Below are 15845 nucleotides of genomic sequence, written 5' to 3'. Positions count from 1 at the left end.
TACAATTATCTAATGTATGAGTATCAAAACTAAATTATGTGTTTATACATATACATATACACACATACATATGTTTATACACACATACACACATACGCATGTTTATACACATACATACATACATACACACATATATACGTATTATTAAAAAATATTTTACTTTTACTTAGGCACTTTTTCCCAAAGACACACACAACGATTGAGAAAGATGCAAAAGAACGAGAGGAATTACAAAAAGGGGAGCAGTGAACCAAAAAGGAAGTGACGGAGGGCGAAAGCGGGAAGAAGAAGAAGAAGAGGGGATTCAAAAGGGGGCGATAGCCACGAGGGCCTTCTTCCCCACGGTGCCACCGACGGAGAGCTGACTCGACGACGTTCACCCCACCGACGAAATACTTCCTTCTTTCCGTCCATCCGCCCGTACGTCGGACCATCCCCTCGTCCGTCGAACCAGCCCGGCTGCCCACCGGCCGGGGACGTTGAGGTGAAGCGTGGGCTTGGTTGAATGTCTCGAGCGGGGGGGGTGATTCGGAGCCGGGGAGGGAGAGCGCGATCTTCGTGGGGGGACAGAGGAATCATGGAGTGAGGAGGAGGAGGAGGGAGGAGGAGGGAGGAGGAGGGAGGAGGAGGGAGGAGGAGCTTCGATTCAGTGAGAAACTGTTGCGGAGAATCATGGGTATTGATCCCCCCTGGTCACTGATTGTTGGGTGTCGTCCGCTTTTTTCCGAGAGTGAGGAATTGAGTGAGATGGTTCCTGGGCCATGTCTTTGGGCTTTCGTGGTTTGACTGGTAGTCGCTGGGCTACTGTTCACCCAGAAGAAGGTCACGCGGAGGCGTTGAAGATTGATTGTCAGAGCTCGCAGTCAAAGTCTTGCTTCGCCAGCCCTGTGGGTATACCTTTTGCGGTCCTTTTTCTTCGTCATTCTGCGCTTTTTCAATGGTTGGGGTTTGACGATCGACGGGGGATGCATCGACCCGCTGCCATGCTATTTGTGGCTGCACTCGGGACAAGCCCAAACGAAGTACGTAAATGTTGGGTGGGGAGCTTATTTTGACACCAACGCCATTAGAGAGCAGCTCATGACTCTGGTTGCTCCCCTGCGACCTCGCCCATTATTACCTCCCAGTGCCCCATCCACTCGCCTGCTCTGTTGCGTCTGTTCTCACTCTTTCCCTATCTCTCTCTCTGCTGTAGAAGCCTTTTTTTCCAGACGAATTTGTCGATTAGTTCATTTTTGAGGGAGTGTGTCGCGGCTTGTGCTGCTTGAACTGGCATCAAAATTTGTGGGTTTGCGAGTGGGTGGGTAATAGGCAGCACAGTTGGCTGATTGCTGTACATCATTACAATTAGACAAAGTGCAGAATAAGAAGAAGAAGAAGGAGGAGGAGAAGACGAAGACGACGAAGATCTCTTCTTGCTTCATTCCTTTGTACGTGTTCGAGAGAGTGAGCTAGAGAAAGCACACTTGGTTTAGAAAGAATTCTTGTGGATTGTGTGATTGCGAGGGGGCTTTGCGATGAGCGTGGCTTGCTTGTGTAGCGGAGAGATTTCAGAATGAACGAAAGGTCATCTTTGTTTAAGTTTTTTTCAGAGTTTTCTCTTTTCGAGGAATAGGAGTGATCTGGCATTTTTGGCATTTCCTGACTCTGCCCTAGCGTGTTGAAGGTTATTTTGGGTGTAGCTGGGATTGTGAGCAAAAAAAGTTTCACCAGTTTGCGATTACTGACTGCGTCTGTTCAATCCAGTTTTTTTTTTTTTTTTTTTTTTTTTTTAATTCGCTCTCTCTAAAGTTCTCTGGAGCTTCGGACAAGGGTCGTTTAGCTTCCATTTCTTACAGATACCAGCTTAGGTGGAATATTTCCTCACATTGAGGGGTGGCTGCGCGGTGACGCAGGTGAGGTGAAGAGAAAAGCAGGCTCCAAAAAAGCATCTTCGTCAGGAGTCGAAAGAAGTGGTCTAATTTGAGATTAAGGGTCTCTCTGGAAGAGGCTGTAGGGTGGTGGAGAAGGGCGAAGTCCCACCATGGTGGCCCTCGAGGTGGTACGGCCGGCATCGGCCGTGAACGAGCTTCATAAACCCATGGAGAAGAAGAAAGCTGTGAATGTCTCTCCTGTGGAAGAGTATTGCAGCGCTCTAGGAGGCACGGACCCAATACGTAGCATTCTGATTGCGAACAATGGCATGGCGGCTGTTAAGTTCATGCGGAGCGTGCGCTCGTGGGCGTACGAAAGCTTCGGAGTCGAGAGAGCCGTGCTGCTGGTGGCTATGGCAACACCTGAAGACATGCGCATCAATGCGGAGCACATCCGCATGGCTGATCAGTTCGTGGAAGTTCCCGGCGGCACCAACAACAACAACTATGCCAACGTACAATTGATTGTGGAGGTTTGTGCTCCTTCTCCTTGCTATTCTTCACTGCAAGTACCCACCAGAATTGTTCACTGGATGGTAATGTACGGTTGTTTTTATTCTCTATTGTCTCCAATTTACGCGTATTGGCTTGCAGATTGCAGAGAGAACCGGGGTGCAAGCCGTATGGCCTGGATGGGGTCACGCATCTGAAAACCCCGAGCTCCCAGACTCCCTCTTGGCGCGAGGCATTCTGTTCCTGGGTCCTCCAGCGGGGCCAATGAGTGCGCTTGGCGATAAAATTGGGTCTTCGCTCATTGCGCAGGCAGCTGGTGTGCCCACACTTCCGTGGAGCGGCTCTAATGTAAGCTAAATCAAATATTCTGTTTGCGACACATTTCCCTTCTTGAAAAGCTGTGACTTTCAGTCACTGAATTGAAAAGAGTTGACAGAATAGAGCGGTATACTTTTCTTGGGGAGTATTAAGCCATAATAGCTCTTGGCTTGCAGGTAAATGTGCCCTTCGATGTCTGCCAAGGCAACATTCCAGACGATTTGTATAAAAAGGCGTGCGTGTCTACCACCGAAGAAGCCTTAATTTCGTGCCAAGAAGTTGGGTACCCGGCTATGATCAAGGCCTCCTGGGGAGGTGGTGGGAAAGGTATCCGTAAGGTGCATAACGATGAAGAAGTGAAGGCATTGTTCAAGCAAGTACAGGGGGAAGTGCCAGGCTCGCCAATCTTCATCATGAAGGTTGCTTCACAGAGTCGACATCTCGAGGTTCAGCTGCTCTGTGATAAGTATGGAAATGTAGCAGCTCTGCACAGCCGTGATTGTAGTGTGCAAAGACGGCATCAAAAGGTGAGTCTCAACTGGTAGCCTTCACACTTTCCTTTCTCATTGTGTCAATCAGAGCCTCTTGTTTCTTTTTTCTTTTTTCTTTTATTTTATCGACTTTTAAACACAGTAATCTGTTGTTTTGTTCATGCAACTTATATTTGGGATTGATAAAACTTGCTATAGATTATTGAGGAAGGGCCTATCACGATTGCACCTCCGGAAACAGTGAAGCGATTGGAACAAGGAGCCTGCCGGCTTGCTAAGTGTGTCAACTATATTGGAGCCGCTACCGTGGAGTATTTGTACAGCATGGAGACCGGAGAATTTTACTTTTTGGAGCTTAATCCTCGTCTTCAGGTATTCATTCAGGCTCTTTGTGTAGGTCAATGGTCTTCACTAAAGTTCCTAAGCAATTGCCAGCTGAAACATTATAATATGAACTTCTCTAGGCTCTCATACTGAGGTCCTGATTGTGCAGGTAGAGCACCCTGTCACCGAGTGGATTGCTGAATTCAACTTGCCAGCAGCTCAACTCGGTGTTGCCATGGGCATTCCACTGTGGCGCATGCCAGGTAAGGACCTCTTCTCGACTTGGGACCTCTATTCGACTCTACCCTACGTACAGCCTTTCGTTGAAAACGTGTTTTTGATCATTACAATGGGCACCTATTCAAATTTTTTTTACAGTGAAGATCAATTGTTGAAATAATTGATCTGATCCTGATGACCTTTAAAAATGTGAATAGCTGAAGGTCATAATGAAATTGTGTTGATTCTCGATTGCCTTGGTTTTGAATGAGCAGAAATTCGCCGTCTTTTTGGTCAAGGAGGTGGTAGCCACGATTCTTGGAGGACGGTTGCACAAGAAGCAGTTCAGTTCGATTTGTCTGAAGTTGATTCTCAGAAACCTAAGGGTCATGTTGTAGCTGTGCGAGTCACAAGTGAAGACCCTGATGATGGCTTTAAGCCTACCAGTGGCCAAGTGCAGGAACTCAGTTTTAGGAGTAAACCCAATGTTTGGGCTTATTTTTCAGTCAAGGTACCTAGTAATGCCTCCTTGCTGTAGATTGTGTGATGCCAGCTCATCCACTGCTTTGGTGCATGAACAATGTCAGGTCACATTCCAGGAAGTTGAATTAGACTGTTGAGAGTATCTGATGTGACCGAAATTTTGTTCTGGAAGATGGTTGTTTGTAAGAAGAGTTTTTAATACAAAATTCTAGAAGAAAACTGATCTGCGATTTGCTGTGATCTCTGTCTTTACAGTCTGGAGGTGGCATTCACGAATTTTCTGATTCTCAATTCGGTAAGTGTTCTAAAATCGAAATATTACAAGATCAGGTTACACATTGAACCAAGGGAGTTGGATCTTGAACAAGTAACAGATCTCACCCAGTAGTACTTAGAATTTCAATATGCTTTACCTGGTATGCAGGTCATGTTTTTGCTTTTGGAGAAACACGAGCAATGGCCATTGCCAACATGGTGCTGGGGCTCAAGGAGCTTCACATACGAGGAGAGATTCGCACCAATGTTGACTACACTGTTGATATCCTCCATGTAAGTGCCGATCTTATGCTTGTCACTTTTTTCTAGAAAAGCTTAGAAGAGCTGAGCCAACCAAGTCTCGGGTACATGATTTACACATTTTTTGCTTGGGAGCACACGAGGATTGAATTCAGAACTATACATTTGTGAATGTGCAGGCGCCTGAATATAAAGAGAATAGGATTCACACAGGGTGGTTGGATAGCCGAATTGCTATGAGAGTGCGAGCAGAACGGCCTCCTTGGGAAATATCTGTCGTGGGCGGTGCTCTATATGTGAGATGTTTTCAAGATTTACATTGTTTAAGATTTTCGTTCAGCAACAAAAGTAATCAAGTAGTATGTATCGACTTGTAAGCTGTAAATTGGTTCGTTGACAGCTGAATGACCTCAGTCTGAACACGGTTGTTTCGTGTTTCTTATCAGAAAGCAAGCAGACTAATTGCAGCTCGTGTAACTGAGTACATTGGATACTTGGAGAAGGGACAAATTCCACCTAAGGTGCACACATTAGCCCCACGTAACGATCTTGAAGCATGATCTGTTAGTGCATTGCGAGTGCTTGTGTACTTGAAATACTGATTATTATTGAGGTATTTTTTGCAGAATATTTCCCTTGTCAATTTAAATATTTCTCTGAATATTGAGGGGTCCAAGTACAATGTAAGCTGATTCTTCCACAGTATTTTTCTATCTTTTGAAAAATGATTCTTTCAAAACTACTCACCGTGTAAATATTTCCTGGCCGAAACCGCACTTTGTTGAATCAACTTTCCAGTCTGGCTTGATTATAAACTTGTGTCCGTAATTATGCAGTTGGAGTTGACTAAAGGAGGGCCAGGTAGCTATCTGCTTCGGATGAACGATTCTGCAGTGTATGCTGAAGCGCACACTCTTCGAGATGGAGGTCTTCTTGTTCAGGTGCAAACTTGAACTCCAGCTACTCAGCAAGCCTGTCAGCTTCTTGCTTGGTTTTTCTGCCCAGAATCTCCTTGAGATTATTATTATTATTATTCCTTTTATTTTTTTAGAGTTCAAAGGCAGTAATTCTCAATAAGTCAGTCAAAAGTAAGGAATCCTCACAGGGATCTCAGGCTTCTGTTCCCTTTGCTTCCCCTTTGTTTTCTGTTGAACTTCCCAGATATAGAGACTCACCCTTTTCAACTGCTTGGTTGTGTAGCTCGATGGAAACAGTCACGTGGTCTATGCAGAAGAAGAGGCAGCTGGTACTCGCTTACTTATCGATGGACGCACATGCCTTTTGCAGGTCCGTAATGTGATCCTTGACATAAGACTATGCTTCTTTAATATTTGAATGCGCTGCATTTCATGGTTATTAAGTTTTCTTTTCCTAGGTTCGCAGTACCAATTGGGTGTAGTTTTTGTTGTGCAGAATGATCACGACCCATCGCGGCTAATTGCTGAAACGCCTTGTAAGTTGATGCGTTTTCTAGTACCAGATGGCAGCCATGTAGATGCCGATACTCCATATGCAGAGGTGGAGGTCATGAAGATGTGCATGCCCCTTATGAGCCCCGCAGCTGGAACTATCAAATTTAGATTGACGGAGGGTTCAGCTATGTTGGTAAGTGATTTTCTGAGAGTACATGCATCGCTAATTTCTCATTTTCAAATGTTAAGGAAATTTTGTAGTACTTTACAGAATTTAATATTTTGTTTGTGGCGTGGTTTTTAGGGTGGGGATCTCATAGCCTCATTGGAACTTGACGACCCCTCAGCTGTAAGGAAGGCTCAGCCTTTTGAGGGCGGCTTTCCACCCTTGGGACTTCCCACTGCCGTTGCCGCTAAAGTTCATCAACGCTGCGCTGACGCCCTCGAGGCTGCGCGGAACATCTTAGCTGGTTACGAGCATGATCTCGATGAGGTGATTACTCGTATTTGTATTTCAATGATGAAACCGAATCGACATGATCATTTTAAAGCAATTATTCCTTCCAAAACTAACATCAACTAACATCACAACGTTGGGTTGCCGTCTGGCAGGTGGTGAAGACGTTGCTCAGCTGTTTGGATGATCCACAGTTGCCCTTACTGCAATGGCAGGAATGCATGGCTGTTCTTGCAACTCGTCTCCCTAAGGATTTGAAATCACAGGCAAGACATTTCTTAATTAGTCGTGCACATCATTTGCGGATTTTTTTATCTTGCACTTCATTAGACCATTCTGTACGAGGAACTGTAGCTAACACTTTGCACTGTGTGAGCAGCTTGATGCAAAATTCCGTGAATATGAGAGCAGTTTCCAGCAGGATGGAGAGGGAGCGGACTTCCCAGCCAAGGCTCTCACTGGAATCATCGAGGTGTGCAATGCCGCTCGCTGACCATGTTCTTCTGCTTGAAGTTTTAAACCTTGTTGCTTGAGATTATCTGGGCTCAAACATGATTCTTAATGTCACAGACGTTCTTGGCGAAATCCCCTGAGAAGGACCGAGTGACTCTAGATCGCCTTGTGGAGCCTCTATTACTTTTGACTAGATCTTACGAGGGCGGAAGAGAAGGACATGCTTGTAGCGTTGTTCAAACCCTCTTTAACGGGTATCTTCATGTCGAAGAACTTTTTAATGAGAATGCGCAGGTATGATTATGCACCTGCTTGCTGCTACTGTTTTTGGAGTCTGCTTTGAAAAATTTCATAACTCATCATAGCAATGAGAATATGCTGAATTCTCCACCGTGCTATAAGTTTTTAAAGTTTCTTTAATCATGGTCGTATGGTGAAAATATGAAGCTTACAGTGATGCGAAAATTTTCAAATTCAAGTTAACTAGTTTGAAGCTGAAAATTAGATAACTATCCTTGATATTGGCTCATGATAAACATTTTGATTGGTAGCGGCTAACAAGTGTTTGGAACCTTTGGTGATTGTAGGCTGATGTTATTGAAGGATTGCGGCAGCAACATAAGAAAGACCTATCGAAGGTTGTTGATATTGTGTTGTCGCACCAGGTAAGATAGACTCATAACCTGAAGCCTTAGTGAGTTCCTTCTCTAAAGCTGCAGATACAGTTGTTCTCAGCTGCATTTTCTTCCTAGCATGTTGTAAACTGAACTTTTTTCAATTTTATTTTGAACCATCATGAACACGATTCCCGTCGATATTTTGTGACTTCAGGGTGTTAAGATGAAAAATCAGCTCATCTTAAGACTGATGGGAGCCCTAGTGTACCCAAATCCTGCTGCCTACCGTGACCAACTCATCCGCTTTGCAGATCTTAATCATAGTAACTACTCTGAGGTACATTTACTTTACCTTCTCTTCCTTTTGCATGTTTGTGTTAATCTCAAAGCAATCGAATGCCAATTGGATTATTTCATGGAAATTCTTTAAGTTTATCTTGTTTTTCTTGACATTCTTACAAGTGTTTTCATAATGAGCGCAGCTGGCTTTGCGGGCTAGTCAACTTCTTGAGCAAACAAAACTAAGTGAGCTGCGGTCCAACATAGCTCGAAACTTGTCTGAATTGGAGATGTTTACTGAGGATGGAGGGGAGGGTCACCACACTGGTAAGCGCCGAAGTGCCATTCAGGAGCGTATGGAGGCTCTGGTGGATGCACCTTTACCTGTTGAAGATGCCCTGGTGGCCTTGTTTGATCACAGTGACCACACCTTGCAGCGCCGTGTCATTGAGAGTTACATTCGCAGGCTCTACCAGGTACTTGTTCATCTGACAAAGTTAAGGAAGCGCTTGATCTTATGAAATTTATGAATTCTGTTAGACTTGCCTTCTGTATTGTTACAAAGGATCATTGCGGTTGTCTTGAATCATTTTGTTGACGTAGTCTGCAACGAAATTCGAACCATTACAACTCAATATGAGTACTTTGATCAATTGTATGTTAGGGATGAACATTTCACAATGGTTGTCATTTATTTTTAGTGTCATCAATCCTATTTCGGTTGAATTGTGCAGCCATATCTTGTGCCTGGCTCAGTGAGGATGCAGTGGCACCGCTCCGGGTTGATTGCAACCTGGCAGTTTTGGGAAGAGTATCCTCCTCCGACCGCCGAGAAGCTTAGGACTGCAAAGGTAACAGATGATGACGATAGTCGAGGTGTTCCAAGGTGGGGAGCTATGGTAATTCTCACATCACTCCAGGTGCTCTCCAATGCTGTTGGGGCTGCCCTGAAGGACGCAGAAAGCATTCTTTCACCGACCACAAAATCATCTGCAGCTTCCCACCACAACATTATAGCTGGAAGCCCCCGTAGGAATCGGTCATTTGTCGGTGCTCCAAGTGGATTCGGCAATGTCCTACATATTGCTCTAGTTGGGATCAACAATCCAATGAGTGCATTCCAAGACAGGTCGGTTTTTAGTTTCCCGCTGAGTTTATGTCCAACTTCAGCTGATATTGTAGATGTTAGTATGATGTTTTTATTTTATTTTGTTTGATTTTATTTGTTGTGTATTTTTTATAACGTTTTCCTGTTTACCAAACTCTTGTGCATAATACAGTGGGGACGAGGACCAAATCAATGAACGAGTTGAGAAGCTGGCCAAGGCTCTGAAGGGTGAGAGCTTGGGCGCCATGCTTCAAGTATCTGGTGTGGGGGTGGTAAGCTGCATCATCCAACGTGATGAAGGTCGCGCACCGACCCGCCATTGCTTCCAGTGGTCTCATGAGCACCATTATTTTGCTGAAGAGCCTCTTTTGCGACATGTTGAACCACCACTGTCGAACCTTCTCGAGCTGGTGATTACCAGCCCCACCTCCCTCCCTCTTCTTCCAACTTATTTATCGGACCATTGGGATTATGAAAAAAAAAAGAAATTGCAAATAAAATATAAAATCAGAATTTCGTGGAGCTTACATTGATTGTTCCTAACAACGACTCTTGCAGGTCAAGCTGAAGGGATTCGCAGGCATGCAGTACGCACCATCACGCAACCGACAGTGGTACATTTATAATGCCACTGAAGGAAAGACCAGGACTCGTAGGATGTTCTTGAGGGCTCTAATTCGGCAACCCAAGGTTAATGACGAGAGTGTTGGAGAGGATACACGCGGGATCACACTAGTCAAGGATAGTATCACCCAATCTCTTCAAGGAGCTCTGGACGAGTTGGAATTGGCTGTTCATGATACCAACGGCAAGGCTGACCATATCCATCTGTATCTCTGCATACTCAGGGCGCAGGAGCTTGATGACTTGAGGTATCACGGTCAATCTTTCAGCAAATTGTGCACATATGATATCTCGCTAGTCCATTCTGGTGGTATCAAGTGGGTTTAATTTATTCTCCTGATTTAGAGGGTTGAATATTCTGCAGGAAAGAGAATGCCAGCGCTACTGACGAAGTTGAGAAAGTAGTACATGCGTTGGAAGGTTTAGCTCACGAAGTATATTCAAAACTGAGGGCACGGATGCACCGCCTTGCAATTGCTGGTTGGGAAATCCGTGTTCGCCTGAAAGAGCTTCAGGCAGCTAATGGCGCATGGCGCGTTGTGGTTTCCAATCCTACTGGCCATACCTGCATTATCCAGGTTTATAGACTTTCTTTTCACCTCTTTTTTGAGCTTGCTAATTTAGAGTGAATTTTCGACCAATATTAAAAAAATTCTTATCAGTCCCTCATTTTTTATGGTTTTTTATGGTTTTTTTTTATGGTTTTTTTTTTTTTTTTTTTTTTTTTTTTTTGTGACATACAGGTGTATAGAGAAGCACAGGATAAAGATACGGGTAAGGTGGTGTACTGCTCGCCCTTCGCTTCTATGCCGGGCTCGCTGCATGGTGTGCCACTATCCACTCAGTACAAGTCCTTGGATATCATTGATCAGAAGCGCCTAGCAGCAAGGCGCCAAAACACAACTTACTGCTATGACTTCCCCCTGGTACGTTCATCCACCTTGCTGGGATTGCAACACATGTACAAATCCTTTGAATTTATGAATAGTCGTTTAAGCAAGTGCAACTCACGAAAATGAATTGGCTCGTTTCAGGTATTTGAGACAGTTCTGCACAATAGTTGGGCAGAGGCTGCGGAGGTTGCAGTTAAAGTGAAAGAATCTGAACCAATTTTCAAGGCTACAGAGCTTGTGCTGGCGGATTCTAACGGAGGCTGGGATACTGAACTCGTGGAATCTGACCGTCTCTCTTCACGGAACAACGTGGGTATGGTTGGATGGTTGATGCACATGCGCACACCCGAATTCCCCGATGGACGGAAAGTGTTGATTGTCTCCAACGATGTGACCTTCAGTGCAGGCTCGTTCGGGACCAAGGAGGATATGTACTTCAAAGCTATGACGGATTTAGCGTGTCGTGAGAAGCTCCCTCTAATCTATCTTGCGGCCAACTCAGGTGCCCGCATTGGCGTGGCCGAAGAAGTTCGTGCCTGCTTTCGCATCGGCTGGTCTGAAGAATCGTCTCCTGATCGTGGTTTCAAGTACTTATACCTGCGTCCAGAAGATTACGAGCGCATGTCGTCCTCTGTCATTGCCCACGAACTGAGACTTGACTCGGGCGAAGTGAGATGGGTGATCGAGGATGTGATTGGGAAGGATGATGGACTTGGAGTAGAGAACCTTTCAGGCAGTGGTGCAATTGCTGGAGCATTCTCCAAAGCTTACCGTGAGACTTTTACACTGACTTACGTGTCAGGGCGAACTGTAGGAATTGGTGCTTACCTAGCTCGCCTTGGTATGCGGTGTATTCAGCGGCTTGATCAGCCCATCATTCTGACTGGCTTCTCAGCACTGAATAAGTTGCTTGGCAGAGAAGTCTACAGCTCCCACATGCAGCTGGGAGGGCCTAAGGTGATGGCTGTCAATGGTGTTGTGCACCTTACGGTCGCTGACGACCTTGAAGGAGTTTCTGCAATCTTGAAGTGGCTGAGCTATGTGCCCTCTCATGTGGGTGGCCCTCTTCCTTGTCTGCAATCTGCAGATCCACCTGAAAGACCAGTGGAGTATTGTCCAGAAACCTCATGCGACCCCCGCGCTGCAATTCGTGGATTAGACAGTAATGGGAAGTGGCTGGGTGGTATCTTTGACAAAGGAAGCTTTACCGAGACTCTCGAAGGCTGGGCACAAACTGTTGTTACCGGGCGCGCCAGGTTAGGTGGTATCCCAGTGGGAATAGTAGCAGTAGAGACGCAGACAGTGATGCAAAAGATTCCAGCCGATCCCGGGCAGCTTGATTCCCATGAGCGCGTTGTACCGCAAGCTGGCCAGGTTTGGTTCCCTGATTCTGCTCAGAAGACAGCACAAGCATTGATCGATTTTAACAAGGAAGGCCTGCCCCTTTTTATCCTCGCAAATTGGCGAGGATTCTCTGGCGGGCAGCGTGATCTCTTCGAAGGCATCCTGCAGGCCGGGTCTATGATCGTGGAGCACCTGCGCGTGTATCAGCAGCCAGTGTTCGTGTTTATTCCCAAGACTGGTGAGCTTCGTGGTGGAGCGTGGGTGGTGGTGGACAGCAAAATCAACTCTGACAAGGTGGAGATGTACGCCGAGAAGACAGCCAGGGGAGGAGTCTTGGAGCCCGAAGGTATGGTTGAGATCAAGTTCCGGATGCGGGAGCTCTTGGAGTGCATGCACCGCATTGACCCTCAGCTCATAGCTTTGCGGCAGGAATTGCAGCAGCTTAAGGGTACAGCACCCATTGCTGCATCAGATAGGATCCAGCAACAAATCAAAGCCCGGGAGAAGGCACTGACTCCTGTGTACAAGCAGATTGCAATCAAATTTGCAGAGCTTCACGATACTCCTAACCGGATGGCCGCAAAGGGGGTCATCAAGAAGGTGCGTTGCTGATTACATAGTTTGCCTTGTCACAATCTTTCTTTGACTAGACTTCTTCATTAAAGACTCCATCTTTTGCTGAGATTAGCAGGTATTTGATTGAGTACTGACGAATATGCAACACGTACAGGTTGTGGATTGGACCGAATCTCGAAATTTCTTCTTCCAGCGTTTGAAGAGGAGACTTGCAGAGGAAAGCCTGATTCGGCAGCTTCAAGCCGCTGGCGGTCAGGAGTTCAGCCATTCTGCAGCCTTGGCATTGATCAAAGACATCTTCTCGACTACATCAGCAACTGGTACCCGGGAATGGACAGATGACACACAATTCTTGGCATGGAGCAAACAGCCAACAGGTTTGGAAGAGCACTTGCAGAAGCTCCATGCAAAGCACGTTGAGAAGGAGTTAGTGGCCCTGGGATCCTCAACTGCAGCACTGAAGGCCCTCCCTCAGGGTTTGGACGCACTGCTGCGCTCGGTAAGCTTTAATCAATACTACAGCTTCCTTTGCTATCTTGCTAGAGAAATCTTAAATCTGAATCAAAAGATCTGGAATGGCACTAATTGTGATGTTTTCTGTTGGCAGGTGGATGCATCCACAAGATCCCAGTTGGTGGAGGAGCTCAAGCGGGCCCTGGATTCTTTGTCGAATTGACAAATGCCATTGTTTATACTTCTATCAGATGTTATTTGATTTCGTATATAATACTCGTTATTGCTCATTAGTACTTTTATTGCCCTTAGCGAGCACCATCATTTTTGGAGATATTTAGACGCTTCCTCTGAAGAGCGAAGAAATAATATAGTTGATGAGAGCTATTGTTGCAGATTAGAAGAAATTCTTGAGACTCTGGTTTAACGTCTTTAGAGGAAGAGCCCATAAACTTGTACCATTATTCATTTTTTCACTTTCTAATGCACGCTTACTTGAAGTTAACCAACTTTAGCAGAACCTTATGCAAGTTTTTTGTGGATCGACCTAGTGTTAATCGTCCACCGTTACGACCTTTCACAAACATATCTTGGCCGAAATATTTTAAGCCTGTTCTCATTATAAAGTGTAGTTTTTACGCATGTTGAGAACTGTCCTGGTTGTGGTGCTGCTGAAGGCAACCGCAGTGTGTTCGTCCAACCATTGACCTTCGTGTTTGCAATATCTGGCTTTCGTCGCTGCATGTTTAACAGTGTGACTGGCGAGCTTTTCCAGAGTAGTTTGTTCACCAAGTGCATTGTACAAACCTCAGCAATATGAACGTCACACCTGAAGAGATGTTCAGGTGAGAGTGCAGCAGTTGCTATCATCACTGTATATAAAATAATAAGCATTGAAGACCTTTCTATTGAATGGCAGTCTAATGTAGCACACGGAAATTGAAGGAAAAGGGCACACTGTTTGGTTGTCCAGTGTGTTACTGCAAGTCACATGACTTGTTACCAAAGGAAACCCCCCAAGTAGCAATGTGTTTTAGTCCCCAAAAACCACATACTGTAATAGCTGTCCATACGTGATCATATGTGTAGCGATTCATGACTGCTAAAATGTCATACTAGTCATGTAAAGAATAATTTGAGAGAGAGTGACAAATAAATTTCTTGAGCAAATAATGTACCGGGTACATGAATACGACACTGGGACCATTTGAAGCACAGATCAAAGGTTCTTCATTTAGAATGACGAATGTTCTGGACCCAGAAAAATGTGAACAATCTTACTTCATTCATCTTGCTATCTCTCAAGAGATATGTCCATTGTAAATGGAGAGGGGCCACCGACTGTTCGATCTCAGGAATCAAATATTATTGTGGATATAACAGTAGTATAATTGGAACTGTCTCAGCTCGAACTATAATTTTAAGTTACTATGGTTTTAGAAGCATTTTGTATCACAGTACGCCAAGTATTGTTGTATATATGAGACACCACAGTAGTTGCCATGTAAATCAATATATTATTTTATCATCTAGATTTTCCCTGATAGGTTTGGCAGAATATAACATAATAAAAGATTAATTTAGAAATTAGGAATTTCAAAAGTATTTTTTATTTTTAGATAATATCAGAAGTACTTTGTGGATTTTTTTTATTCATAAGAACTGGATTTTGAGAAACGAAAAGCATGAATTATTACATTTGCTAGATAAAGCATAAAATAAGATTCTATGCCACCTTTATTTGATGTCTGTAATATTTTTATCTCATAATTTTTTTGTCATATACAATGATATAACTAGATCTTAAATGTACACACACATACATACATGCATTAGAAAAAGAAGACTTTTTATTTTTGTGCATTACAATATTTTAAATCAATTTGTGTTGAATAATATATATATATATATATATATATATATATTATTCAATCTATACAAGTATCAAGTTTTATGTTTTTTTAATATTTGGTTTGTTTATATTAAAGAAAATTAAGAAAATCACATTTTTTTTATTGTTTTAAATAAATTAGCTACACATACATACAAAAATAATATTTTTAATATATTTTATGTATTCTATCCAAAATCTTAAATAGATTTATAAGAAAATATTAAATCTGTATTCTAAAAAATTATTTTTAAAAGTTTTATTATTTATTTTATTTTCAAAACCACTTTCAAAACTTTCTGTCTTTTTACAATATGATGCACTATAAAATTGTAATCACACTTTAATATAAAATATTGTGATTATTTCTTTAACAACTTTAAACTCTTAATATATATATGATCTAATACTGAAGATAGCATAAAGTGAAAAGAGTTTGATAGATGGGAGGTGGGATGCAAACTTGATTGCTTTAAGAGGGAGTTAGTAAGAGAAATTAAATATCTAAAATGCAGCCTAGGAGACATGTGTATTGCAAAGGCTGGCTTGCAAGCATCTCCAGCTACTAATTTGCAAGGCTGTGCAAATTTCTCTCCACTTTGAGCTAGAGCATCAATCAATGTGTTGAAAGTGATATACCTATATCAAAGTAGATTTAAATCTACAATAGTTCCAATATGGTTTAAAAACTAGTGAGGAAATCAATTAGAGTCTTGTTTGATTTGTATTAGTACAATCCAAATCTAGACCACATAAGTAATCAATAAATTGCATAAGAGCTTGGATCAATAGCATAAAAGTGGAATTCTAATGCTATTCATGCAAGTCGAAAGCATCTTTACACCACTAACAATTTTGTGTTGTAATACAAGTATTGGGTGAAAGAAAAAAATATATGATTATATTATAAAAGAAATTAATTGAAAAATATTGTAAAAAATTACTTAAAAAAACTTTATATAAAAAATAGGGAAGTAGAAATAAATTTAGTGTTAATATTAAAAAATTATAAATATGGTTT

The 15845-nt window shown here is 43.2% G+C and overlaps 1 protein-coding gene across 1 annotated transcript; it reads left to right on the top strand.

Annotated features, from left to right (window-relative positions):
• Positions 1-993: 993 nt before the first annotated feature.
• On the top strand, positions 994-13438 carry LOC112290690 (acetyl-CoA carboxylase 1). Its single transcript, XM_024537270.3, has 30 exons — positions 994-1430; positions 1896-2386; positions 2508-2714; positions 2861-3211; positions 3374-3547; positions 3669-3762; positions 3994-4229; positions 4457-4496; positions 4626-4750; positions 4897-5013; positions 5164-5238; positions 5344-5400; positions 5554-5658; positions 5918-6004; positions 6131-6322; positions 6434-6622; positions 6742-6852; positions 6966-7058; positions 7157-7333; positions 7627-7704; positions 7871-7993; positions 8139-8411; positions 8670-9064; positions 9216-9453; positions 9602-9915; positions 10032-10245; positions 10411-10593; positions 10702-12504; positions 12635-12979; positions 13088-13438. Exons 2-30 carry the CDS (start codon positions 2024-2026, stop codon positions 13154-13156), a joined length of 6828 nt encoding a protein of 2275 aa, XP_024393038.1. The 5' UTR covers positions 994-1430; positions 1896-2023; the 3' UTR covers positions 13157-13438.
• Positions 13439-15845: the final 2407 nt, after the last annotated feature.

Source organism: Physcomitrium patens, chromosome 13, assembly GCF_059467195.1.
Source record: "Physcomitrium patens ecotype Gransden chromosome 13, ASM5946719v1, whole genome shotgun sequence".
Classification (NCBI taxonomy): Eukaryota; Viridiplantae; Streptophyta; class Bryopsida; order Funariales; family Funariaceae; genus Physcomitrium; species Physcomitrium patens.
This window is presented reverse-complemented; position numbering and strand designations above follow the sequence as displayed.

What these genes read in the sequence shown, in the direction of transcription:
- LOC112290690 (XM_024537270.3), top strand. Translation starts at nt 2,024, where the DNA reads ATGGTGGCCCTCGAGGTGGTACGGCCGGCATCGGCCGTGAACGAGCTT. An exon ending in TTCCGTGGAGCGGCTCTAAT is followed by an intron (nt 2,715 to 2,860) that starts GTAAGCTAAATC and finishes CTTGGCTTGCAG; the next exon opens with GTAAATGTGCCCTTCGATGT. An exon ending in CTAAGGATTTGAAATCACAG is followed by an intron (nt 6,853 to 6,965) that starts GCAAGACATTTC and finishes CTGTGTGAGCAG; the next exon opens with CTTGATGCAAAATTCCGTGA.